The sequence below is a fragment of the Sylvia atricapilla genome, chromosome 4, assembly GCF_009819655.1.
Source record: "Sylvia atricapilla isolate bSylAtr1 chromosome 4, bSylAtr1.pri, whole genome shotgun sequence".
Lineage (NCBI taxonomy): Eukaryota > Metazoa > Chordata > Aves > Passeriformes > Sylviidae > Sylvia > Sylvia atricapilla.
Window position 1 is genome coordinate 26,620,470 of NC_089143.1, and position 26,047 is coordinate 26,646,516.

General features: G+C 38.1%; 1 protein-coding gene across 9 annotated transcripts in view; it reads right to left on the bottom strand.

Moving 5' to 3' along the window:
• The window catches only part of CTBP1 (C-terminal binding protein 1), a 234,961-nt gene that overhangs the window by 21,534 nt on the left and 187,380 nt on the right, over window positions 1-26,047 (bottom strand). For 5 of the 9 annotated variants that reach the window (XM_066317337.1, XM_066317335.1, XM_066317336.1 and 2 more), the window contains 3 exons: window positions 13,209-13,363; window positions 4,955-5,099; window positions 832-1,038 (listed from right to left, as the gene is read on the bottom strand). In XM_066317337.1, the coding sequence (XP_066173434.1) occupies window positions 832-1,038; window positions 4,955-5,099; window positions 13,209-13,363 (507 nt within the window). Of the gene's footprint in view, window positions 1-831; window positions 1,039-4,954; window positions 5,100-11,732; window positions 11,843-12,917; window positions 12,937-13,208; window positions 13,364-16,814; window positions 17,032-18,517; window positions 18,607-26,047 lie in introns of those variants that run through there. The other 4 variants (XM_066317340.1, XM_066317341.1, XM_066317339.1 and 1 more) reach the window with 4 other exon arrangements.

A 26,047-nucleotide genomic window follows, 5' to 3' on the forward strand; every position in this document is an offset into this window, starting at 1 on the left:
ATGAGTACTATGTAACACCAGGCTATTTTCAGCTTCCAAAAGTAAGAGTTCATGGCTTGAGTTATTTGACAGCAATGTGCAACTGGAGCAGTCATTTAAATATGATGCTTTGTTGTCAAAATCGTATTAATAATTCCTGTGGATGAATAGCACAGCAATTAGATCCACAGTCTATCAGATCTGTGTAAGACAAGCACACGACTGAATAATTTTTATATAGAAACTGACTTGCTTGTTTTTCTTCTGCACAGACAGTAATTAATTCATCTCAAGCAAGCCTGTCCATCTGTTGGATGCTGAAAAACATTTAGGGTCACTCAGAAAGGAAAGTAGGTGATTTTATTAGGTCTGAAAATATTTCAAACTTTCATGCATGAAATACAATTTCAGATCCAACTCAATCAAATACACACAATAACTGAAGCAAAGACTTTTTAGTTATGTAAAAAAGCGTAAAACGAAGCAAGTCCAAGATCAGATATGAAAATGGAAAGGAACAGAACACAGACATGTAACTGGACTGAAGTTGCAGGATCCTTGTCCTGGAAATGGGAAGTGATGATGCCCCCTCTTACAAGCAGCATGCCTGACAGCAGGTAATATGGCAACAGAAGGACGCACAGAAACTCAGGGAGTATCAGCAATAAAATAAATTTTCTGAGGAAAATGATTATGTCTAAAGGGAAAACATTTGGGTTATATAATCATCAGGAATGAATGCTTGACATGCAGTGAACAAATGTTGCATTTGTACAGCTCAAATCTTATCTTCACTATTTTTTCAAGCAATGGACAGCAAAGAGCACGAAATCACGCGTGAAGCCAACGTACCTAATCCAATAATGCCCAAGGTTTCCCCTCTGATCCGGGCAGCTCCAGAGGCCACTTCCCGAATCTGTTCCACGCTCTGTACCCTCGTGCCTTCCCGCAGGGCCTGGTGCAGCCAGGTGGTTCTCCTGTACAGGTTCAGGATGTGGCACATGGTGGAATCTGCCGTTTCTTCTACAGAGGCGGCTGGCACATTACACACGGCGATCCCTGCAAGCACGGGGGAGAGGATGCCAGTTGCCAAACAATGCTCGCTTTTTCCAATTTAACAGCAACACAAGAGCATCATGTTTGAAACTGCAGGTATTTCAACATGACTTGCACAAATACTACATTTCTGACTGTAATGGCAGACATTACCCGACATAATAGTTGACAACTATGTGTCAACTTATTTCTCTCATTTTTTTATTACTAATTATCATGCTCTTATTTTTTGCAAACTTAGTCAGATAGCAAACAGGCCACTGAAACCACAGAAGGAAAGCACTGAAGATGTCTGATAGTTTAGAACATGAGTCTTGGTAAGCATTTTACATTTCCACTGAGCTTGGTGTTCTGAATAGCAAAGAGAAATCTACCCTGCTCTCAACAGTGTGGTCCATTATCACGCTTCAGGTTTAACTGTGTGAGTTAGCTTTTAGAAGGGTTTTTGCTCAGTGGTGGAAAGCTATCTATGCAATTTACAAAAAGGAAAAAATAATTTACAATGACAGCAACTTTTACAAAGCCTTCACAGAATGACTGTTAGCAATTCCACACCATGTGTAGGTAATCATGATACAGGGAAGGACAATCTGTTATGCGTTGCACAGGAGCTTTTAGAATTAAAACGAACAAAGCCCCAGGCCTTTCCTGGTCCCCCACATTAAATGGAACCCATCTTAATTGTCAATAGGAAAATGCAAGATCTGCTTCTGCATGGCATGCAAAGGTTATGCCAAGTAAGTCCATGTTCCTAACAGCTGAAAAGCTACCAGTTGAAACTAGCATAACATCAAGCAGCCTAAACTGTTACTGACTTCTACAGGAAATGGTAGAAGGTGGATTATTAATTCAAGACTCACAATAAGCCCATTTTACTTCAAAAAACAGATGAAGCAACAAGTGATTGTAACTGCATGCAAGTTATCCCATTCTTCTTTTTACCTTCCAGTACTCAATACACAGCAGTTAAGCAAAATACTTGAAAAACTTTGTGTCCTTTTTGACTTGTCTCTCTTCAGTTTTCCCATGTTCTGCATGTTCTTTCTCTAATCATCAGCTCCCACAAATGTTTGTGTCTCAGTTCTGCTGACTGAGACAACAAACAGCACACAATATAATTTCATGGTGAAGAAAAAAAAAAAAAAGGCGGTTTGTATCCTAAAAGGACCCAAAAACTGTTTTCACTGTTTTGGATTTTACATAACTCAACATTCAGTAAGTCCTCAGGTAATGCTAAGAGTATCTTAGGAAGCAAAGAAGAAGAATAAATATTCTCTTCAAAAACAGCACCAATAGCAATACGACAAATAATAAGCTCATGCTGTATCTATGTTTTACATTCCAATGCCTTTATTCTGCTTTTTACAGCTTTCTCTATGCCACTAAAAGCAGCACAAGGAACTTACACAACTATTTTTCTTTCCTCTGCTGCAGAGATAAGCCTGTCTGCTGAGTCACTGCCCTTAAGACTTACAAGAAGATATACCAGCATCATTTGCTGGAATATTAATCTTGGCATCCTGCTAAGATGAATGGTAGCAGGAAATCCACCATTTTTAAAAATGGTGAAAAAAGCTCAACTGGGAGGGAGAGGTGAAGGACTGAAAAATAACATCCCTCTAAGTACCTCACATTAAACATCTGCATTTGTTTATACAAAAAAAGTCTTTTTCATGGAGCAACAATGCAGGTTTTATATGGCAATGTAAATTTAATAAATGTGTCTCCTAATAGCTGCCATCAACAAAATTACACTTTAAAAGGAGCTTAAAGAATTATATTATGTATTTGGGAAGAGGAATAATATACCTTCTTCCTTAATAGGTTTCCTTAGGAAACTGAGGGAACAAAAGTCAGATAATTTCTCTCCTGAACAGGAGAAATTTATTTTTCCATATTTTTCTTCAACTTTAAAAGCAGTTCATTTTTAAAAGGCAGAAACACAGCAAACCACAAAGAGCAGCAAGAGAGAGGCAAGGAAACTAAGAGACGTTTTACATGGGAAAAGACAACACACTCTTATCTCGCATCCATCAATCAATGCTCCCTTCCATTTTCCCACTGCTTTCAGTGATTTTGTGCACAGGTTTAATGCTAAAAAATGCAGGAGTCAACAGGCATTACCTGGGCTCCCACTTCACTTACATCCAGCTACACCCATAACCTGTATGTATTTTCTAGTCAACTATTAATAGAGTAGAGAAAATTCATGTTTTATCCAAGAAACATGTATTTTCATGCTTTGTGAGAAGATTAAAATTGCTAATATAAAATAATGCTTAATAGGAAAAGCTAGTAACAACCCCATGTGCCAGCTGTATGAAAAATAACTCAAGAAGTTACTACAGAATTTCAGGAATATGATGGATTCTGGTCAAAATCTACATTTCAAAAGCAAATCATAGCCTTTTACTAAGAGCAGATCACTCTCACATTACTTCCTTAAGATTTCTATTACTTACACCAATTCAACAAACGGAAGGCTCTTTGTCTCAGTAATATTTCATTCCAGCTATTTCACCCAAATGAAATATTAAAATCAGAGATTTTACTGTAATCTTTCCACCATGTGCTGGCTTTTGACAGAGTGGACAATAATATTTTGTAAATTAAGGGATCCACAAACAAGCTGGACCCTAATTTTGTAACTCAGTCTAATCACAAGCAAGAACTGAATGATGAGGTATGATGTGGCCATCAGCATTTTATACGAACAAGAATTTCCCAAACCTGCTGTTACTCTATCTTGAAAAATTATGTGGCTGCACTTTGGTTATAACTCGGGTTAAATCCTGCATAGAGACCTGAAGAAGAGACAGCCAGCAAACCTCCAAAGATCTTCCTCTTATCAGGGATTTTCTCCACAAACTGGGCTCCTGACTTGTCTGAGCCTTTGATCTACACCTACATTTTGGCTTTTGATCTAGGATTTTACCCCAGGCCAATCTCTCCACACACAGAGGTTTTCTGAGCCTCACAACATGTGTCTGACTGTGGCACCAGCTAAAACAGGCGAAACACAGCCCTGCACACTTTCAGCCCTGACCTGTTCTTTATAAAACTCAGCAAGGAGTGGCTAAGGCTCTACCACCATTATAACAGATGAGTATTTTTTTATCATTAGCTGATAAACAGACCACGCTACAACTCCTCACTATACCAGTGGGGCTATTGCTAGGACTAAGCACTGCCACACTCAAATGAATGTTTCCAAGATCTTTCCAGAGCATAATGGGAAACATACCTAAGTCTCCACAATCTTGGAAAAGCAACAAAGAAAATTTTGACTCAAAGTGGTAGGTTGACCTTTAGATCACAGGTAGAAGCTAGTTTAACCTAAAGTAAGAAAAGCACAGAGCAGATTGCTGCCTTTTTTTTTTTTTTTCCCAGTCAAGCATCAAGCACCACCTCTTCCATAGTTCCAGTAGCCAAATTTATTCTGCAAGTGCAACAACTCATTCTCCTATAAAATATGTATTTCTATTTTATGGAGTGGTTTAGTACTAAATCTCATGCATCATAAATAAGTCTCAGACAGTTGATAACGATCTCATTTATTTATTCAAACAGAAGTAGTATACCATGGTGATGAAATTATATTTTGTAATTGGATTACAGAAGTAGTAATTAAAATATACAATTGGGGCAAAAAAAGAAAGAGATGAAAAAATATGGCCTTACTCCTTGGGCTTATATTAGGCAGGCAGATTGCCATCCTGCCACAAAGCTGTTAATATTATCACTTAATTAACTAATGCTAGTATCTCTATAATGAGTTTTATACTCTGATGAGAAAATTATACAGCTTACATATGATGCTAGTACAAAATACATGGAAAACACTAATACAAAGATTTAGATGCTATCCCATTTCTGGAGGCAAGTGTAAGATGCAAAATAAAGTTTGTAACAGCCATACCTAAATCTCCAGCAGATTTGATGTCAATATTATCAAAACCACTGCCAATTCGGACAATTATTCGAAGTGCTTTAAATTTCTCCAGGTCTTCTCGAGTTAAAGTTATAGTGTGATACATCAGTGCACCCACTGCTTCATTTAGTACCTATAAAAAAAACAGAAGAACAAATACTTATTTTTTCCTTCACAGAATCTCAGCTTAATCTCACACACATATTTTCAAGTATAAAAGACAGTAAAAGCATTAAATACAGATTCAGGGGTTTTCTTTAAAAGGTTGTCTTCTCCAAATATCTCCCAGCCCCTTGGTAAGCCTTTTTCATCTGGAGTCTCCATTCTAGCATGATGGCATCATCCTCAAAAGAACTAACTGATCTGTACCTGTGCTCTTAATAAAGAGGGAAAACTCTCTTCATTCCACAGGAAATGCTCTGCAATAGTGACCCCAAGCACAAGTGCTGCTGGACTGCATCTGCACACACAAAAAGCACAACACGGGAGCAAACACTCCCCACACACAGTGAGTATTTTATGCTTAGGCAGCTGACATTCAGCTTTGAATGGAGTAACAGAGCAGTATCTCCTCACAAGCACAGTGGTACAGGCATTCACTGCCCTATTAAACCACTTGATACCCGAATGGAAAACATTCAGTGATGGCAAACTGTTCAACAACGGAGACTGAAATCAGTCAACTCGCTCACAGGAACAAAAGTGTTTGCCCCTCAGTTTACTGACACTTCAAATAAGCTCTCACTGATGGAAAACTGAATGTCACATAAATTGGATTTTAACTGAGATGTCAAACTAGACACTATCCAGGAAAACCCAAAGCCTCTGAGTAATAAGAAATGGCATGAAAGTAAAAATGCTGCAGAAAAAAAATCTAAAACTTGTGAGAACACCAAAAAAGCAAAAATAAAAGACAGTCAGGAAGTCCCATGGCAAGTTAAATTACGTTGGAGTGTATCTAACCTACTCAAGAGCATTTAAGAGGTAGGGGTTTGGAGCATTTAAGAGGTAGGGGTTTGGAGTAAGGAGAGGGAGAAGGGAACCAGACATCCCAGCAGTTTTGAATTCTGCTACCGAACAGTGACTGCCCCACACAGCTGATGTGAATTTATTTTTCAGACAGCAGGGACTATTTTCCTTTTTATACGCAAACTGCATGAATTTTACTTCTTCAAAACACTTCCTTATGCTTGTGTTTTCAATGCACTAGCTAATATCCTAATTGTTCTACAGGATGGTCAGTAAAAATAATCAACATACATATGCTTTAAAAAAATGATTGCAGCAAAGCAGTCTTGCACACAGAGAATTACAATTGCTGGAACCCAGGATCTGCAGCAGTATTTAAAAATACATAAAGAAAAAAAATTAAAAGAAAATAAAACCAGACTCCATAAAAAATAAAGAAAAGCACTTATTACTGAATACTTCACAAGATTATTTATGCTATTTCAACACGTGTTTCTGGACTAAAAACTTAAGTTCCACTCAGATACAGACCAGACTCATTTGAGCAGAATTTGCATTTACTAGTAAGAACTGCAAAAAAATTACACATTACACATCCTTCAAGAATGCAGCTACAACATAATTCAAAGACCAGCTGTAGGCTCTGATCTTATAAAATGATTACACACACACAAAACTTGATTTTAATGGTGCAAACAAGTCCTTTGGAGATTATATCCAGCAGTTCCAAATCAGAAAGACTGCAATCACCAGAATGTGTTACCTTGAGCTGTTACACAGGGTTAATAAAAACTCAACACAGTTTATTGGGTTTGCTTCTCCAGTGACATTACAGCTGGCATGGACCAAACCTGAGGTCCCCTAGGATCAGAGAGCCCACCTAAAATGCCCTTAGGTTATTTCTGCTCCCACCAGAGGCTCAAATAAAACCGTTCAAGGATCTCCCAGCCTCAGTGATGTGGAAATTTCTCCAAATTCAGTTGCAGCACTTGCTGCTTCAAGTCTCAAGGTCAAGTTTTGATACCCTGGTTTTCTCCTACAAGCCACGGCCCCTGTTCTGTGCTGTATCATTTATTTCCCCCCACCTCTCCCAAGGTTGCTCTGGATGCCTGTACTGTAGCAGAAAACATCATCTGTGTAGCTGTTGGATGAGCTAAAACTGAAGAAGCTGTTTAGTTCCAAGGAAACATCGCTAAGGCTCTGTGACAGCCAGAGCCCCCTCTCCCAGACTGGAAAAGGCCAGTGGTGGGTGTATTTCGGGGATGCAGAGCTGCCACTGCTTTAAGGATTGCATCCAGCAGGAGTTAAAGCCCAGCTGAACTGGCTCAGACATTTGTGTTTCAGTATCAGAGTGATTCACTTTGGGAAGCAAATTTTCATTTCATAATCATGCATATTTTATTAACTTAGCCAGTCAAGACTGGCATTTGGACTCTAAGAGCACTGGTGTGGACCCATTACGACACATTTTTTGGGCCCATCTAGGTTATGGCTTGGCACTAGGAGGAGACAGAAAAGTACTGGAAAGCTTGGGAATGTGTTCAATAAAACGGAAAATACTTTCTAGCTATAGCTTAATGCTGACACTAGCCATTTCCACAGGCAGTTATTTACTCATCACATGGGATATGGAACAAGCAAATGCAAGTGACAAATCTTTTAGAATTTCTTTTTAGTGACTGAGCCTCTCCTAGGATTATGGGCTAGTTAGAAAGGAAATCCACCGCTAAAAAATGTAATACCCTTGCAAGTGTGTTATATCACATTATTTCATTTGATTATGCTACTGGTTTTTGTTACTGGACATGTGATCAAAATATGCCAAAAAGGCAGCAAATAATAGCAGAAAATCTTAAATTAGAAACATTAAGCAGTGGTGAATGTTATTAATGCCACTTAGATTAAAAACAACAGAGAAAGTTTCTGTATTTTGGAATTATTTGCATAAATTGTATTCTCAGTCATTCCATATATTAAATGCACACAAGTAAGTCTGCTAAGTTTTTCAATGAGTAAAATCAAAAACTGACCTAGATCTGAATGTAACACATGAAACTGACATTCAGCATAAATACCAACAATTCCAGAAAATGAAATGATCTCTAGAAAAAACCCCTGTGCATAGGAGTAATTTACTGATGATTTAAGAGAAGAGATGGACGCATTGAGAAAATTAGGGAGAACATGTGATTTTTGTCCAGTATTTTCCATAATGAACTTGATGGAATTTTTAACAAATTCAAGAACAATTTCATTACAAGGAGAACAAACTTGTGAGCAAGATAGAGGGCAAGGCAGTAATTCCAGACCAGCCTGAGTATGTGGCAGTCAGACCATGCGCTTTGATGACTTCTTGTGAGGAAAGGCAATGGAAAAACCTGACAGAAAATGAGCAGAGTCAGCTGTGTTCCTCCAACAGCCATTCCTGCTCTCACCACACTGCAACTGTGCTTTCTGGGAAGAAAGGATCTTAGGCAAAAGCTGAAATGTGGGACATCAGTTGACTTCCTTCTGTTAACAAACGATTATGTAGCTCACCTGCCTGATTTCTAGGCCTTCAGACTTGCTTCCAGGTGAAACGACAGCTCACTGTTTAAAGTCTTTTTCATTCCCTATTCCATGAGCTGACAGCTTTTCCCATCACAACAGCTTGGACAGGTCTTTCTGCTGTTCTTCAGCCTCCAAATGACTACTCTGCTTTCACAACATACCAGGTCATCAGGGCTCTTAGGGAACAGATGACACAGTAGTAGGAGACATTTCTATTTCCAAGAATTTAACAAACCCTGAGTACTGATTACTCAAGGTTGAAATCCTTCTAAATGTTTTCCCATCTACATTTCTTCCCCCTTCTTTCAGCACCACACTATTTTAGCCATCATGCCAAACATCAGTCACCACTGTGACACACACATCTCATTATCTGGGGAGAACTCTAAGCATCTTGCTTACTTTTACAAAAACATACATCATAAGAACTAAGAACTAAACAGCAAGGCCTCTTCTTGGAGCATCTCAAAACATTTCTGTAGATTTGACTATGAGAGGCTGATCCCAGACACTCATGGATCAAATCCAGACCACAGAAACATAACAGGCTACATAAAATGCCAAACTACTTCGATGCAGAGACAAAAAAAAATTATAAATTACAACTTGAATATGACAAAGTATTCATCTTAAAAACAAAAATCATCACTAGAAAGTGCTGTGTTTAATCTGGTTCTAGAAACTACAAAGTGTTGCATTTCTTGAAGTTTGATGTGTCATCTTTAAAAAAAATATATGTTCCAGTGTCACCAACAGACTTGAGATATTTTGCACATTTGGGTGGAACAAATGTACTTTACCAAACCGGAGTAGGCCTTGCCTTATTTCACTTGCAAAAAGCAGCTGCATGCTGAATTTGTAACCAATAGTCTGTCACATGGGGAAGGCTGCAGAGACTCGGAGCTACTCTCAAAGCCTCCCTACAACACTGCAAAGGGTCCACATGAAACCAACACCATTAAAGCTAAAAGAAAAAGAAAAGCCAGTGTTCTCAAGTGGTATTTAGTGGCTCTCCAAAGCTCTGTTATATTGGGTTGCTTTTTACAAGTTCTTGCTTCTCTTTACAAGCTTTCAACTCCCTGTTAGGTTCCTATGATCCATGATCCTGTCAGTAACCCACCTATTTCATATAAACTTTACTCAGCCAGGATACTCTCTAGTGAGGACCCTAAACATTAATACTTAAGTTTATACTGTCCATAAATACAAGTATAAATATTTTACACAAACATAAACAAAACTTACTTGCAGCCTCCTGGAAACACACTCTCTAAAAGCCTATATATCCATACACTATATAAACTACATATATACACATGTGACATATATATGAGAGAGAGTATTTCTGGTCTTCTAAAATTTAACATTAAAAATACATATATATACAAATAGACACATAACTACATATATAACCTGTAGAGTCTATATACAACTTCCTTTTAAATACTAGATTGAAGCTAGTTTTCCAAGCCAGGATTTACTGACCATTACACGCAGTTTTAATGACAGAAGTCAATTTGAGAATACAGACAACAAAAACATTTTTACTAAATACAAGGCTTCAATGAAAAGTCTTTAACAGGAGCTCTGTGTGTTTGTCTATTAATACGGCTGAACTGTGTCTATCAATTAGGCTGAATTCAGGTGAAGTCTATCAGACACTACAATGGATTGAACCTCTATACCAAAGGATATTATGGAGTTATGGAAGTCACTGGTGACAACTCAACCCAGTTTTTTCCAAAGTCTTTCACAAGGAGTCTGATCCAAAGCTCATTGGTTTCAGAACATTTACAAGGTTTTGGACCAGCTCCGAGGTGACAACTTACTCCCAAACAGACGGTATTGCTTAGAACAAGGCTGCTTCCTTTCCATCTGTGTTCTTAGAGAATTTAAATCTGATGGAAAACTAAAATGCTTCAACTGCACCATGAATATAAACAGCACTGGTGGTGTAAACACAAGCTTTACTGCTGAACAAAGAATTGGAAGCTTGAAAAATTATCTCATTTAACCACTGCTGTAACAGGTACTAATCAAAGAGGTGAATAACAGCACCACTCTAAATTTGTTTGTATCAGTTTCAAAACATTTGTACTTTTCAGCTCCTCTTGGAAATGGTCTTTAAGGAAACTGCCATCACTACAACTGTTTCTACATTTAATTCCTACATAAAAGCGTGACTGAAAAATTTCTGTTCTGTTGAACAGGAAGTTCATCTTTAACTGAAAAATACAAATATGGAGGTGTTGTATCCTTTTGAATATCATTTTATGCTGTGCTCAGAAAACAGGAGTCAAAGGATCTGACACATTCTACCCCAATCTCTGCTAAGGCTGGCGCACAGGTTTACCCAACAGACCTCCACCCAAGGACTACTCACTGCTCTTATCAGTGTTCTGGGTAAATGCTTGAGGCTGTAAACCCAACCAACCACACACTTTTTTCTTTTACCTGATTTGCTACAAGATGTAGCAAAGCACATAATTACAGGAAAAAGAGAATGAAAAAAGGTACTGAGCTTCAAATAAATCCTTGACTTCTTTCCAGCCCATACATTTTGTTTGAAAAATCATTCCTAATCAGTTATGCTTCCTGTCTTTTCATCTGGGTTTGCAAGAATCACTATTTTCTCTCTTCTTGGTTGAGATGCCTATTACCAGCTCTTGCACATTGTTTACATTTATCCCTCTCAATCTACACAGCACTTCCATGTTACAGAACACACAGCAAAGGTCAAGAAACCCAAAAAGCAAATAACATGAACTCAAAAAAATCTTGGGCAACACAAAAACCTCAAGGGTGTGCTTGAGCCTGTTATGCCTTTAAAGGTACAGAAGTGGAAAAGAGCAGGAATATTGCAGGAATCAGAGTGTTGGGTAGGCTGCCAAGGAGCCAGGAAAAGTAGGAAACTCTGAATGGCACTGAAACCAAGACGGATTGGGAAAAAGAGGCAAACAGACAAGGGAGCATGAGATAGTGTAAAAAGAAAGTTGACTGTAATGAGGATGGAAGCAAGTTAAGTGTTTTTAAATAATTTTTTTGTATGAACAACTGTATTTTTGGCAGAACAAACCAAAACACTGTGTACACTTGGAAGCAGTCTTAGGTAGTTACTGAGAGAACTTATTTACACATCATTATTCGTAAAATAAAAGCCAATTTAAGCACAGTGAGTTAACTTTTATAAACAGTAATGCAATCTCTAATAAGAAATTTAAACACTGAAATCTTAAAATATTTTTACCCTAAATGACAGAAGTTTTCTGATAGGATGCAATGAACTGAACTCCCAGTTATGCCATGGTAAGAGTTTGACAAACGTAATGCTCAGCTTCACACAGCCATATGCAACATCTACAATAAAACAGAACTTAGGGGTTAAGGGATAAAAACATCTATTGTAGCCTTGCAGACTGGCTTGAAAATAAACTGCTTTTTCTAGGGCAAAATGGGAAACAAAGAGACAAACCAGAAACTAGTAGAACCTTACATGAGTAAATTTCTGAAGAAGTGTAATAAATGTCCTCTAACTAAAAGTTATTTCAAAACATTGGGTCACTCTCAGTAAATGTCAGTATTCATTTAAGCACTGACAGCCTGATTTTTCAGAAGGAGGGAAATGTATCTTTACCATCGAAGCTGCTTTCCAAAGCAGTGGAACAGGGAACAAATGCTTTGACCTGAGATGAATCATAGTTCTACTACATGTTATAATTTATCTGCAACTTTAAAACTTGTTACTTATTTTCCACAGTTTAATCTCCTCAGCCATAAAAAGTGATTGACAAATGAATGTTTGGCAGAATGGAATTGCTACAGAACTGCAACTCAGGAATTACCCAGCTGGAGAAAACTTTCTTGAATGAGCACACACAGTAAGGTATTTGCTAAAATCCTGCTTTTGACCCTGCACACAAACAGCATTCAAATCCTTGCCCGTTTTCCACCTTTATTTGTGTTAAAATTTCTCAGTCTACTTGCTCCTCTATGAAAAACTACCTAACTAGGTACTTTGCTGTCTCACAAGCTACGATGAATTCCCCTTTCCACTCTATTTCCTTGAAAAACTGAAAACTCAGTATTTTAAAGCATTCTTGTCTCTGCAACTCTCATGACCAGCAGAAATCCCTTCTGTAGGTTCCAAAATGTTAACTTCTCAAACTCTGACTCCTCACACCCCTGTGATCAAGGCTCCACAACTGTGCAAGCTGAGTTAAGTTACTCTGCAGTTCCATTACGCATGAAAACTGGGAAGTTTTCAATTCCTTGCATGTGTTCTCAAGTTAGGTTGACATTCATCAAATCTTCCACACAAATTCTGGGTTAGCATTTGTTTTGAAACTCTTCTGCAGTGACAATTCTCAGTGGACAAGGCTTCCTAACACAACCTGCACAATTCCTTGGCTAAACAAAGAAATCAGAAAGTTACCCATACAGACAATCCAAAACTCGAGGTTTGTCTTTTCAAGCAAAGGCTGAGCAACAGAAATGTTTCCAAGGAGCACTTTGAGACATCATGTAGTAGTATTTTGCCCGGAAGTAACTCTCTCCATGAACCGAATTCAGTAGGGAAGCAGAGGGACAACATCCAGCCAGGGACACACTAAAGCACAGCTCACCACAGGCACTGTAATAACATGTCACAGCTGACAACACTGTTCCAAATCATTAAAATATTTGCATTTCCTTAAACACCTCAGTTGTCCCTCTTAAACATTACCTTTTCATGAATTTCTTGTGTAGACTGAGCATCACAAAATGCCACTGTGGCTACATCCTTCAGAATAGGCATTTCTACTGTACAGTCCCTGCCATCCAGCAACGCTACCAAAGGGCGTGGGTGCATGGGCCCATTCATGATTGGAGGTCGAATGCCTGCAAAGAAACAGAGAAGATTTGTTATTCAGGCCATGTAAATGTGATTAAAAATAGGTTACAGCTAGTCTTATTTATTCTGATGGCAGAAAAAGATTTCAAGGACTGAAGCTAATAAAACAGGAACACGTTTACACTCAGCTGCCAACCAAACAGAGAAGACCTTACAAAGAACTGCCATGGAGTTCAGAAGGCTGAACTTTGAAAGATGGATAAAACCACTGAGGAACAGTCTACTTGTTTTTTAAAGATACATCCTTAGTGCACTAATAAGAAGTGTCTGTGCAACCTTATTCAATCTTTAGGTTTTGACTGGATTCCACATCTTTGTGAGCTCTAGAAAGAGTGAGAAATATCTTGCCCAGGCTTGCAAGAAGCGTGGAGCTTATGGAATATCATAAGCAACTTAGTGAGGATTTCAGTATTCAATTTACATATATAATGATGGTTCTGCTGACATTAAAATTTAACTTAAAAAAGCCTAAAACAGCAAAATTTTCCATTTACTGAGGATCCAGTGTCCAAGTTTACAGGCAAATTGCTGATCTATGTAGGTCTGTTTAGACTTCAAAAAGTTTTAACAAACAGCTCTATATAGCTTAGTCAAACACATCATACTTAATCCACCACTGAAAACTGTTACAAAACATGAAAAAAGAGTCACTCTCTAAATGAACGTCACTCTGAATACTGTGGAGTGACAAAGAAATTCACGTCAAATATTTGCGAGAAGGAAAATCAGTCCAAACTGAAGACTTAATTTACATCCTCTTTTACAGAGTCTGGAAATGAAAAATAATCCGTAGGATATTTAGGGAGCATCTCTTTAACAATACAGATGCTATAAATACACTGAAGTACTCAAGGGAATAATATTAAACCATTACATTTACAAAAAGTAGTTAAGTATGGGTGGGAAAAAAGACTTCCTGAGGAGATAATGAAAAGCAAAACGAACAGTAAAGTACATGATCTTTTTTCCTCGTTTAAATAAGAAGTTTTAAGCACTGCAAAGTGAATCAGGCTATATATTTCTTGTATACAAATCTCAACACATTTTTTGTTGCAGTGTGAATTTTAAAACACTGCTTATTTGCTTGATAATCCAAATTAGTTCAACACCAATGCAAACGACTGATATGCCCCAGTTAACTTCTACAGGCAATCTTTGCATTTTAAGTCCCAGCCTGTGTCAGAAAGCAAGTCCTGAAAGACTGGTATCTGCATTTCAAGTGGATGGAAAAATCAGTAGAATCCCAGCTGTATAAGGTGAAGAAAACCAGCTGCTGGGAAGAGAGATTTTCACAACTCAACAAAAACAGCATGCTAACTTCTCCCTGGGACCAGCCTCAGGTCTGGGGCTGAAGGACAGCTCCAGAAACGCCGCCTTCAACACTCCCTCTCAATGGCACAGCCTGAACTCAAAAATTCCAGGTCCACTCCTAACCAACTCTGGATAGCCCAGTACCACCATAATCTAGCATTTAAATTTTTTACCTGTTTGAACAGTTTTTATGCCTGAAGACAGGAGAACAACAGTCACTACACTTGGTTCTTTTCTGTTCTACTTCCAGCATGTCCCCATATCTGATGATACCAATGGACTGACTCAGCAGTACTCTCACAGTTTTTTAGATGGGGAAAAACACCCATCAGCAAAGTTTTCCATGGAAATTACACTCTGTTGCAAAAACACTCACTCCTAACCTCTACTATGATAGACAGGCTTAGAAATGCTTCTGGTACACATTATTTCAGTAATATTCAGCCACCAAAATGAACTGGGGGCATTAATATGCAATTTTTGAAAACTCTGCATCTTGACAGCTTACTGTTCATATCTGTTTGAACTCAAAATGGCCGCATAACCCTCGTACAGACAGTTTTAGTGAATAAACTACATACCAGTAATGTGGTACAGTACACAAACACTAGAATATACAACATAAAAATAATTAAGTTATTCATAGAACAATTCTATACTTTAACTGAGATTTCATTATAAAACTCCACATTAAATTTACTTAAAACAACCTAGGATAAAGTATGTTATAGACTTGTTCACATTTTTAAAAAATCAGTATATATAAAAGCATTAATAAAATGCTATTATGTCTAGAAACAAATGCAAAAATGACATTGCAAGACCTCTTCATTTTACTTAGAGTAACTGTGGTCACTCAACAACTGAAATGTTACGGTCAGGTCTTGTCAGTACAGCAAAGCCAGAACTTCAATAACAGGTCTGAATGCTAGCTAAAGTATATATATATAAAAAAAGGAAAACAATGACAAAAACCCTCCACAACTCACCCCAAAACAAACAAACCAACCAAAAAACTCACAAAAAACCCAATTCACCCACGAAACTGAGAACTTTGATACTGAACTTGTTCCAGATGAATAAGGAAAAAATACAGCACAGGTGATTCCCTTAAAGCTACAACTAAAACACCTTTGTCAACAGCAGAGTACATAGTCCAAACTGACAAAAGTAGATGAGATTAACAACTCTTACTTCTAAGAAACACTTTTCTGATTAGAGCTCTCAAAAATCATGAAATGTTACAGCACTAAACAGAGCCCTCTCAGATAATGATTTCTATAAAATACATAAAGGTGTGGTCTGGCTTTCCCCTCACACCAGTTTATCTAAGATTTCAACCAAGTTACTTGTGCAACACTGGTGCTAAGAGGAATGCCAGACCAAGCCCCAAAGCGTAGGAACAGAAGTCAAAAAAACAACCAGAAGGCCAAATCCTCCCTAAGAGTATCTAAGGCTTTTCTAAGAATCCTCAGAACTCAAATACGTCCAGTGACCTTGACCATGAAAACCCTACAAACCTTTGCCTGCCAAAACCTTTCCTGAACTTCAGCACAGACTTCCTGTTGCACAATCTTTCTGCCTAAATATCCTGCCACTGAATGGCAGGCAGTAACTCCCCACTTAGGTTAACTTACAGGAACTTCATCACAGTGGCAGTCACTATTTACAGTTCACATTTGGGAAGACATGGCTTCACTATGAATCAGAACTTTTTGTACAAAAAGCTTCCTCTTCCACCATTTAGATATGATCTGCCTGGTTTTTATCTAGAAATGCCACATTGCACTGTGCCTCTGGCTTTGCAGGAGACCCTCAGAGAGGCAGCAGAAAGCAATGTCTATTTAAGAGCAGTATTTTCCATGCCTGCATTTACAGTGAATAATGCAACTGTTCCAGAGAGAAGTAACTGTAAAGCAGTCAGAAGAGACATTCAACACACCAAATGTGAAACTGGTTTTAAAAAAGTAATTTCACTTAGCTGGCTTATTTAAGTATTATGGTATAGCATTTCACATTACACAGGTAACAATAATTATACCATCCACCCCCACATCCTATAAACTTTGTTACAGGAAAACAATCTCAGTTTATCCTAACTCAAGACTTTCAGGAACCCCTACCAACCTGACATTTCTTAATCTGAGCTTGATTTCCAGGGTCATGAATTCGATTTCTCAATGCTTTACAATCTTCAGTATTCTGAGGCAAAATAGCAGCCTGTCATTCCATCCTCATTTCCATGTCTTTAATTTTTCTTGCAGCCTCCTGTAATCTTGAACCAAAGCTTTTATACTTCTTATCCACTGCAACCTCTGTAGCCTGGATGGTGTTCAAATTTTTACTAAAAATTAAACACAAACAATACATTAAAACAACATTAAGGGTCTGACTTGTGCTCACAGAAGGCAGGAAACCCAAAGTTAAAGCTTCTCACTGCATCTGTACCCTTCCCCCTTATGGCTGCTGGCTTTCCACCACACCTGCTGTGCTGCCACTGGCCATTAACATTCCAGGGAAACCAGTGGAGTGTTAAGACACAGGACAGCAGGTGTATTGTAAATACGCCTACCTGGAAGGGTCAGCATCACTCACATGGCCAAGGCTTTGCATGGGTGAGCAGGGATCCAGGGGGAGTGTGTGATCTCCAAAATCCCCATGCTGAAGGGCCAAGAGGTTCAGTGGGTACTAGAGATGGAGTGAGAAGCCTTAACTCTGAACTTGATGGTTTTGCTGGGTGTAAGTCAGGCCCTTAAGGTTATCTAAATGTATTAAAGAAAAAACCTAACACTTCCCCAACAATTCTAATCCAGCTGCTAGTCTGGGGTTTCTGCCCTGCCCCCATGTGGAAATAATCTCTTGGGGAAGCTCTTATCCCAGTAATAGCTACTGTGCCAGTGGCTGCTGGAAATTTTCTAAATTAATATCAGGTATAAGGTGCAGAGACAGACAGAGCAGCTGTCCTTAGGCAGCAGCTAGTCATCATGTGGCTCACAGCACAGTGCCTTTGCACAACTGCTGTCTGGACTAGCTCTCCTGGAAAAAAATACCAACAACAAAAAAAAACCACAAAAAACCCTATCAAAACCTATCAAAACCTCATTCTACTCCAGCTCTTATGGAAATAAACTTGGGAATTGAAAAACCAGTTTTCAGCTGCAGAACCTGAGAGGAGGCCAGCCCTGTGCACAACTGACTGTGGGTCCCACAAACAAGGGGATTAATGAGCTCATCATCCAGCTTTGCAACCAAAACAGGAATGGAAGGGCCATGAATTATTTTACCTCCACACGTTTGATAGCATGGGGACTTAAAAGTGATCAGACCAATTTTAGTAGATGATGTATTTTTTTAAACTGGGAAGAAGCTACCTAAGCAAGGTAGTATCCTCCTCCCTCCCAAATCCAACCTTCATCTCCTGCTCCTTCAACAAATGTGCATTGTTTGTGCTACACTCCAAGGGGGAAGAAGCCAATGCCATCAGGCATACTCAGGACTGCAGGGTAAAAAAGCTCTCCCTGACATAATCCAGGCTGTTAAAACGTATTTCAAGCTTTCTGTAAAACAACCTTTTATGGTACAAACTGACAGTAACTGAAGCAATCACTTTGGCCAAATACCAGAGATCTCAAAGTATGCTGCCACGCTTTACTGACATTAGAAAATGTACTGAAATGCAAAGCTATCAAATTAATGATGAACAATGTAATTTTCACATTTTTCTACTGCTGATAAATGTAACATTATTAGGCTGAGGAGTGTCTCATATCAGGCATACATGTTAAAAGTAAAGGACACTGTCAGGTTGGTAGGCCCAAAACTTGACCTACCTTTCATTTCCTTAAATCTGTTTGCAAAGTCCATGTAATTCTTTAAATGTGTTTTTCATTTTTCAAAACAAATGCTTCAATTCTTTTCTCTGAAAAATACATCAATGCCAAAAAGCACAACACTGATCAGTAACCCTATAATCACACACCAAGAGGCACATGAAATGGAAGAGAGCAGCCGGGCAAGTTTTCCTGTCACTGAGAATTCTTACAAGTGCAAAGATTAAATAAGGAAGAAAAATCCTTTGACAATGTCCTTTTCAAAGAATTTGTGGTAAGAGACTTCCTTTGCACACTGTAAAACATTGAAGCGATTTACTTTTTTAACAAAACCCAAACTACTGAAAAAACTCATCAATATTTACAAAAACAAGACCTGAAAATGACAGGTTGGACATTCAACTAATTTATAGTCCTGCACATGTAACATGAGACTAACCCCTTTGGCATTTACCTTTATTTTATATTCATACCTAGGTGTAAATTCAGTGAGAGCTGTCATTTATTTTCCATAAACCCTCACAGAAATCTGCATTATTTTCAAAAATGAATGCTAGTATTAATTCAAGGAAAGAATGAGTTGTTAAACAAAAACCAGCTTCGTCATAAGATGAGCACAGAAGCTGTTATGAATTAGATTTGCCAATATGCACTATTAAAATCCCTGGAAACCCCATACTTAAAGATGCATTTTAACGTTTCTGACCCATCAGGCATTTTTACATTTTGGACTGTTTTGGTGGAGTCATTGTTTTGTGCACCATGAACCCAAGTTCAAGACAGTGAGATTCAAATTAGAGTAGAACTTTAAGAGCGGTCAATTAAAAGTAAAGTTTAAAATACAACTCAGGTACAAGGCTCAGTGAAATGGATGCAAATTAAAAAAAAAAAGCATTTCTTATCCTTCAGTATTTTGATATTCAGCATATTTAGATGCTGAATATGCAACACAAAAATCTCATGATTCCATCAGAATCTGAGTCAACACTTTTTGCTGCTGCCTTCAAGAGAAGCAGGATACAATTTCCTATGATTTGGGATGTAGGATAGGAGGGAGGCACAGAGGAGAATACTTTTAAATAAAGAACACCAGCAAGGGACAAAAGTGACAGCCACCCTCAAAAGACTGAATTACTTAGCAGATTAAATTTAATTTCCTCCTTATCTCATTTAGTGGTTCTAACTATATTTTCTAAGATTTTACGAACCTGCTGCAAGGCTTATTAAAATTTAGAGGAACAATTCCAAACTGATTTTCCAAGTAACAAGATGGACTTCAGAGTACACATGCAAAAGCAAACTGAGCATAAGTTGCAGCGAAAGCACGTGTGCAGCCCCTGTGGAAGTCCCCAGGGCTCAGAGGTTAACACTGAGCACACTGGGACTTGACTGGAAGCACACAGTGGATGAATGCTGCTGGTTATCTATGCTTTTTATTTACCTGAACTCAGTAAGAATAAGTCATCTTCCTTCTTTTCTTTTTAATTTGCAAGAGACCAAGAAAAACACAAGTGGTTTCCTGTGCTGTGTTGACCCACTGATGTGCAGAGCAGTCACACCCAGCCATATCCTCCTGTTAATTGTGGAGCTTGAAACGTCCCCAGAGCTCTGCAGGACACTCACGGCTCATTCCCTGACACAAAATGTAAACCCAACACCACCGCGGTGTAATGACCACCCCGCTGCACAGCTCTCCATGTGTGTCTCTGCACACATCACATCATTATTTCACTACCTGTGAGAAATCAGCCTGGGCACCTGAGCAACCACTACAGCAAACGACACAATGGCCTCAGCACAAAACTATTTGAGACTACTCTCTTGCTTGACTTTCCCTTTTGGCACAATCGAAACAAAATAAGCCAATTACTTCTGTTTAGAAGATTCTACATTTCCCTGCTGTTACTAGAACCTGAATCATGATTCCTCATTACTTTTCCATACTCACACAACAAGTCAACTTACCATTCTCAGGACATTATTCTGACAACTACAAGGACATGGGGTTTAGCTGTGCTTTTAGTAGTCATCACCAACTACTCTCTTTTTTTTAATCTAGTAATTTTGCTCTTACTTGTCTAACATCTGTCAGTGTGCACACAAATTCCTAAGTACCTGTCAGGGTACAAAAACCCAAACATTCCACAAGGCACATCTTGAAAGCCTTTGATCAGAAATAATGTTCCGTTAAGGAGAAACAAAATAATCTGGCAACATTTTCTATTACTACACATGTACTTCAAACATCAGTGTGAAGACTGAAGTATTTCACATCTGTCAAAAAATTACTCAAATTACATATTTGGAGGATGCTGTAAAAATATGCCTAATCTTAACTAACACTTTTGAAAATAAGACTGAAAACAGTATGAATCACACCTATTTAATGTAAAATAAACAAGCAGTAACAGCACTATGCACTATGGTAAAATGTTTTACTTTTCCAACACCACTTAAAAAGCAAAACAAATGACAATATTCAGTAACAACTATATCAAGTACCAAATCCAGAAAGTCTAAGTATCTGCAATAAAACACACATAAAACCCAACGTTGCAGCAGTGTTGTTTTCAAGTAACAGACACATGAAAGCAAACTCCAGAGAAAGGCAAAACATTATAAAGGACTGAGCTCCCCTTGGATGTGCCTGTGCACAATGAGTACTAACCTGTTTCAAATATTTTTAGCTTATTAAGCAGTAAGTGAAGGAAGCAGGAAGATAAACAAACTGGCAACAGTGGAGCTGTCCTAGTTCAGTTCACTTACATCCATCTCAGATTGTGAGAAATTCTGACTAAAGCTGCCAATCCTGTTAGTTATTCCACAGGTTTTTATGGTGATGGTGGAATGCTGTGGCAAAAGCCACAAAAAAACTACTTGGTCACTTACAGGAATCCCTGCAGTGAACTTGAGGATGGACCTACAAATTAAGACTCAATGAACTTGAGAATTGTGACTCTCAGCAACCACGTCTGCCCACAACTATGAACATCAATCACCCAGTTACTGATGGGGCAGCTTCTCCAAAATGCAGAACTGAGGGCATGAATCAAGCTTGCATTACAGACGTTCCCACAGTGCACCATATGCTGGGTATGTATCAGAATATATCTCCACTTTCCTCTTCCCCCAGGACAGTGAGCATGGAGCTTATGGCATTTGGGGGTGATCCACCCTAAAAAGCTCCCAAACCCTGGTTTAAAATACAACTGAGCTTATACTTCAGATCATAAACTTTATTGGTGGATGGGTGGGACGAGAGAAAAAAAAAAGGCAGAAAATTCCTGCTGGCAGAAACTGGAAAAACAATCTGTTTCAACAATTGCACTAGGAGCAGAATGATTAACTCTGAGCCATTCCAGTAATACAGATCATGCCAAGACTTACTAAAACACTTTCCACGGAAGAAGTGGCACTGGCGATTTTAAGGGCAATACTGAGAATAAATAACACCAGACTGGAACAGATTGGCAAAAGAGGGCTGTGCGGCACAGCAAGTGCATCAGTGGCCTTTATCCTCACTCCTTTACCCATGCATTCAATAGAAAGCATGCAACTACTGACTTTCCATTTTAAATCAAGTTATCTTTGCTGTGATTTTGATAAAAGTTCAACAGCTACGTAATGTTAATTTAGAACGTAATTCCCTCAAGGAATGAGTCTTGATGTGCCCATGACCTATGTATTTGAACTATGAAGGAAAAAAGAAAAAAACCCATATTTTTCTCTCACCCAAAAATGTTACTCTTATAGCAAGTTATTTTATTCCAGCATGTTTAGGTTCTTTGTTTGTTTTGCTTTAAACCACTGTGTGAGCTGGAAACATGCTTTCGGAGAAAACACCACTTTTTAGCTTTGTCATTACAACTGCTTTCAGAGTATTAATTTCACATTATGTTTTAAAGACACTGCCAAGAATTTATTACAACATAAAATTTCTGAATGCAGCCTGTGCTAATGGCTATGCTCTCTATGCTTTTCTTGTATTTTAGATGTTGTACAGGATGTTGTCTCTGAGACTGAAACCAAATAACCCAAGTGGAGCCAACTTCAAACGCTCCCTTTATTCTGATCCCAAACACCAAAAACAATTTCTCCAACAGCACACCTGTACTTTGACCCAAGAACGTTAAACTACTACCTGGGACACTCCTTATTTTCCTTATCAAAGAGTCTGAAGATAAGCAAGTGTGGGGCCTTGGATAACCAAATTATTTTCACAAGGTTTATTTTTTTTCTCTTGAGGTCAGTAGAACACACTCCGATGACACTAAAAATAACAGTATGGAAATATTTTACATATTGAACACTGACCTCTCCAATTTCTTTGTAACTCCTTAACTTTTTTTATTTTGGGAAAGCATCAAAGGCGATACACTATCCTCTCAAATGAACATTATGATGCTGTGTGTCAGCAATCCTTACAGTGAAACAACAACAAAAATATACAGTGACTTGTTTAGGGATGGGAAGAAAGAAGGAAAGCTAGAAACTTTAAGACAGAGAGCTAAAAACTTGAACAAATATACATATACACACACACACACACACAGAGTCCAGACTGCTAAGATGAGCATAATTAAAACAGGTCAATTCAACACAGTATTAAGGATTCTGGTAAATGAGGATAATAAAATCCCTCAAGTTACACTTCTTATGTTCCTCTGAAAACCAAAGCAACTCTGACAAACACTAAACCTTTGCAAAGAGCTCCTTAAAGCTTTTTTTTTTTTCTCCCTGTCTGGTTCCTCCCACAGCCCCCGACCTCTCCTGTTCTCTGTCAATATTAAGAAAATGGCTGCTGATGATTACAAACTAGAGAACAGTGTTGCTGTAAAACTGAGAAAGTTTGTCTATAATGAAATTGAAATCCTGCATGTCCCCATCCAGGGTCCTCTGCAGCTTCAATAATCAAGCTTTTTAAATAAATAGCTTTTTCTAAAAAGATACTCATTTTGAAGGTAAGCAAACAGGATGTATAAAAAATGACAAGCTCACGGAGAACCAGCCAGTAACAACAGTCAAAGTGCCAAATAAAACAGAAGTTTAAGGCAAAAGCCGGGTTTATGTTATCATGTTACATTTAATCATAATATAACCAAAGCACATGATGTAAGAGAGCTGTTCTACTGAGTTTTTCTTTAAGTAGAAATTTAAGTTTCAATTACAAAGGCTCTGGTCTCAACATCACAGTTAAAGCTGCACAGAAAAACAGTTCAAATTGGGAGTTATTTCCATGACTTGATGAGAGAAGCAAAATATTTCTTCCCACACATACCACATGCTGAAGGGGCTTAGGGAAGGTTTTTGAATGTTTTAAGATCTTTTTGATGGTGAAAAGCCAAAAGTGTTTAAAAATTACCTATATTTGCTATTTTTTTACTAGGCTTTATAGTTTCTTTTAGTTGCCCCAGTTTAACCATTTTCAGCTTGAAAAGGGTCTGTTCACATACACTAAAATGCTTTGCAGATAATTATAATTTTTTCAGGGCACAAATCATGTTCTGTCTCTGAAAATTGCATAAAACATTTATCAGTGCTAGAAAACATCAGTTACAGGGGGACTATTATATAAGGAGTTATTGAATCTATTATTAAGAGTTACAGAATCTTAAGGCAAAATGGTACTCATCACTCTCAACATGGATTTCTTGCCACGTTCTCTCTGTATTTTTGGTGTGATTGAGTGCTTGTATTTTGGAAAATGCATTCACTATTACATTTCTCTGTAAATACAGTTGATATGACAGTTCATAGTTTTATTCTAGCCTGTGTGGTTTAGCCTAAAAACAAACTTGCTTCAGCTCGTGTGTCCGCCAATGTGCAGGCAGAGACATTTACAAAATCTGCCCACGGCACATCTGTGCGTCACACAAATGTCATCTCTCCCTCTCACAGCGACAGCCTCAGACTTCTGCAGTGACACACTTGGTAAAAAACAGACAATTACAAAAAATGGACCCTTTCTGAAACAAAATACAGACTGACAACAGCCGGAGAAGCAATTACATTGGTCTGATTTCCATTTGATTGGATGTAGTAAAAAAAAAATAAATCCCCAAATAAGAAATCTTACTCTATTATTTTTCTTGTTTTTGAAACCAGAAACAGGAGGAATGTCAGTAGCAGGATAAACAGCAGTGTGCTGAAAGGCTGCAGGAGCACTCTATTTCTGCAAGCCAACAGGAAACGCATTACTTGGAATTTTATCATTCAAAGATAATCAAACCATCACTGAGTTCATGCAAAGTAAACTTGAAACTCATTCCGTTGTTCAGAAAGTGGACACAGCATAGGGAAAGATGTTGGAAAACGAGTTTAACTGCTTCTTATTGGCTGTGATTTCTGAAAAATTGGGAGAAAATGACAGCTGAGAGCTTCCCCAGTGCAATATAACTGCTACCAGATAACTCCCAGAAACCAAGAAACCATTATGACTATTTTCCAGAACATCACAGAAGAACACGAAGCTTGAATCCTTGACCTTGGGATTTAGACAGAGTAAAAGGTCTTCATAACAACACATTATTTTCCCTATTTTCTGGATATAAAGCAAACCAAATTTGTGCAGGTGTATCACTGCAAAAGTAGAAGAGCTTATTACTTCTGCTCCCTAACTTTGGCAACAGCCACTCTCCTTTTGCTTATCAGGTATTTTGACAGCACAGCAATTATTTCAGAAGAAACTGTAGCTTTTAAAACATTTTCATCAATCTTTTCATTTGTTCTGTCCCTCTGGGTCAGGACTGTCACCCTAGTTACAAAAGGTAGATGAAAAACAAGTGCTGAGAATAATAAATGAAATCTTAAAAGTAACTCTTTGTGATGAAAATTGCACATCCATGAGTAGCCCAGATGAGAATTATTTATTTCATCTGCACTGTAAACCAGATTAAAATAAGGTAAATTCAACCAATGATTAAACAGGTGCTGGTCAATGAAGTAAATGCTTTAAGAAGAAACTCCACCTGGGCTCTGTTTTTGGTTTGGTTGTGGAGGGTTTTTTGTTGTTGTTGTTGTTTTGGTTTGTTTTGGGTTTTTTTTTTAATAATGAATTAGCCTTATTTTCTTATAAAGTCTACACCATCACAATACATTGTGAAATGGGACCCTTGGGCTGTGATAAAATTCTCAATTTAATCAGAGCTATATGTTCCTTAAAGCTTATGTTAAATACTTCATACAAAGATAATTAAACTTTTATGTCAAAAATATTTAAAGGACAACATGACTAGCAGCTTAATTCTCTGCGAGGTCTGACAAGGACCCGCAACAGAACATGGGAGAGCTTTCCACCCTACAGGAAGCCTTTGATTTCAGTGAGTAGTCTACCCACCTCTGGATAAATAAATCTGAGACACCAGTCACATTCAACATTTGGTTAAAGAATGAAAAATACGTAAGTAGAGGCTGTGCTGAGTGCTGAAAGTTTAGTTCCAGAAAGAATATGAAAGAAGAGTTCAACCTACACAAGAAATATTACAATTCAGCATGGGGATTAAGTCAATTAACAGTGGGAGTTTTATCCTC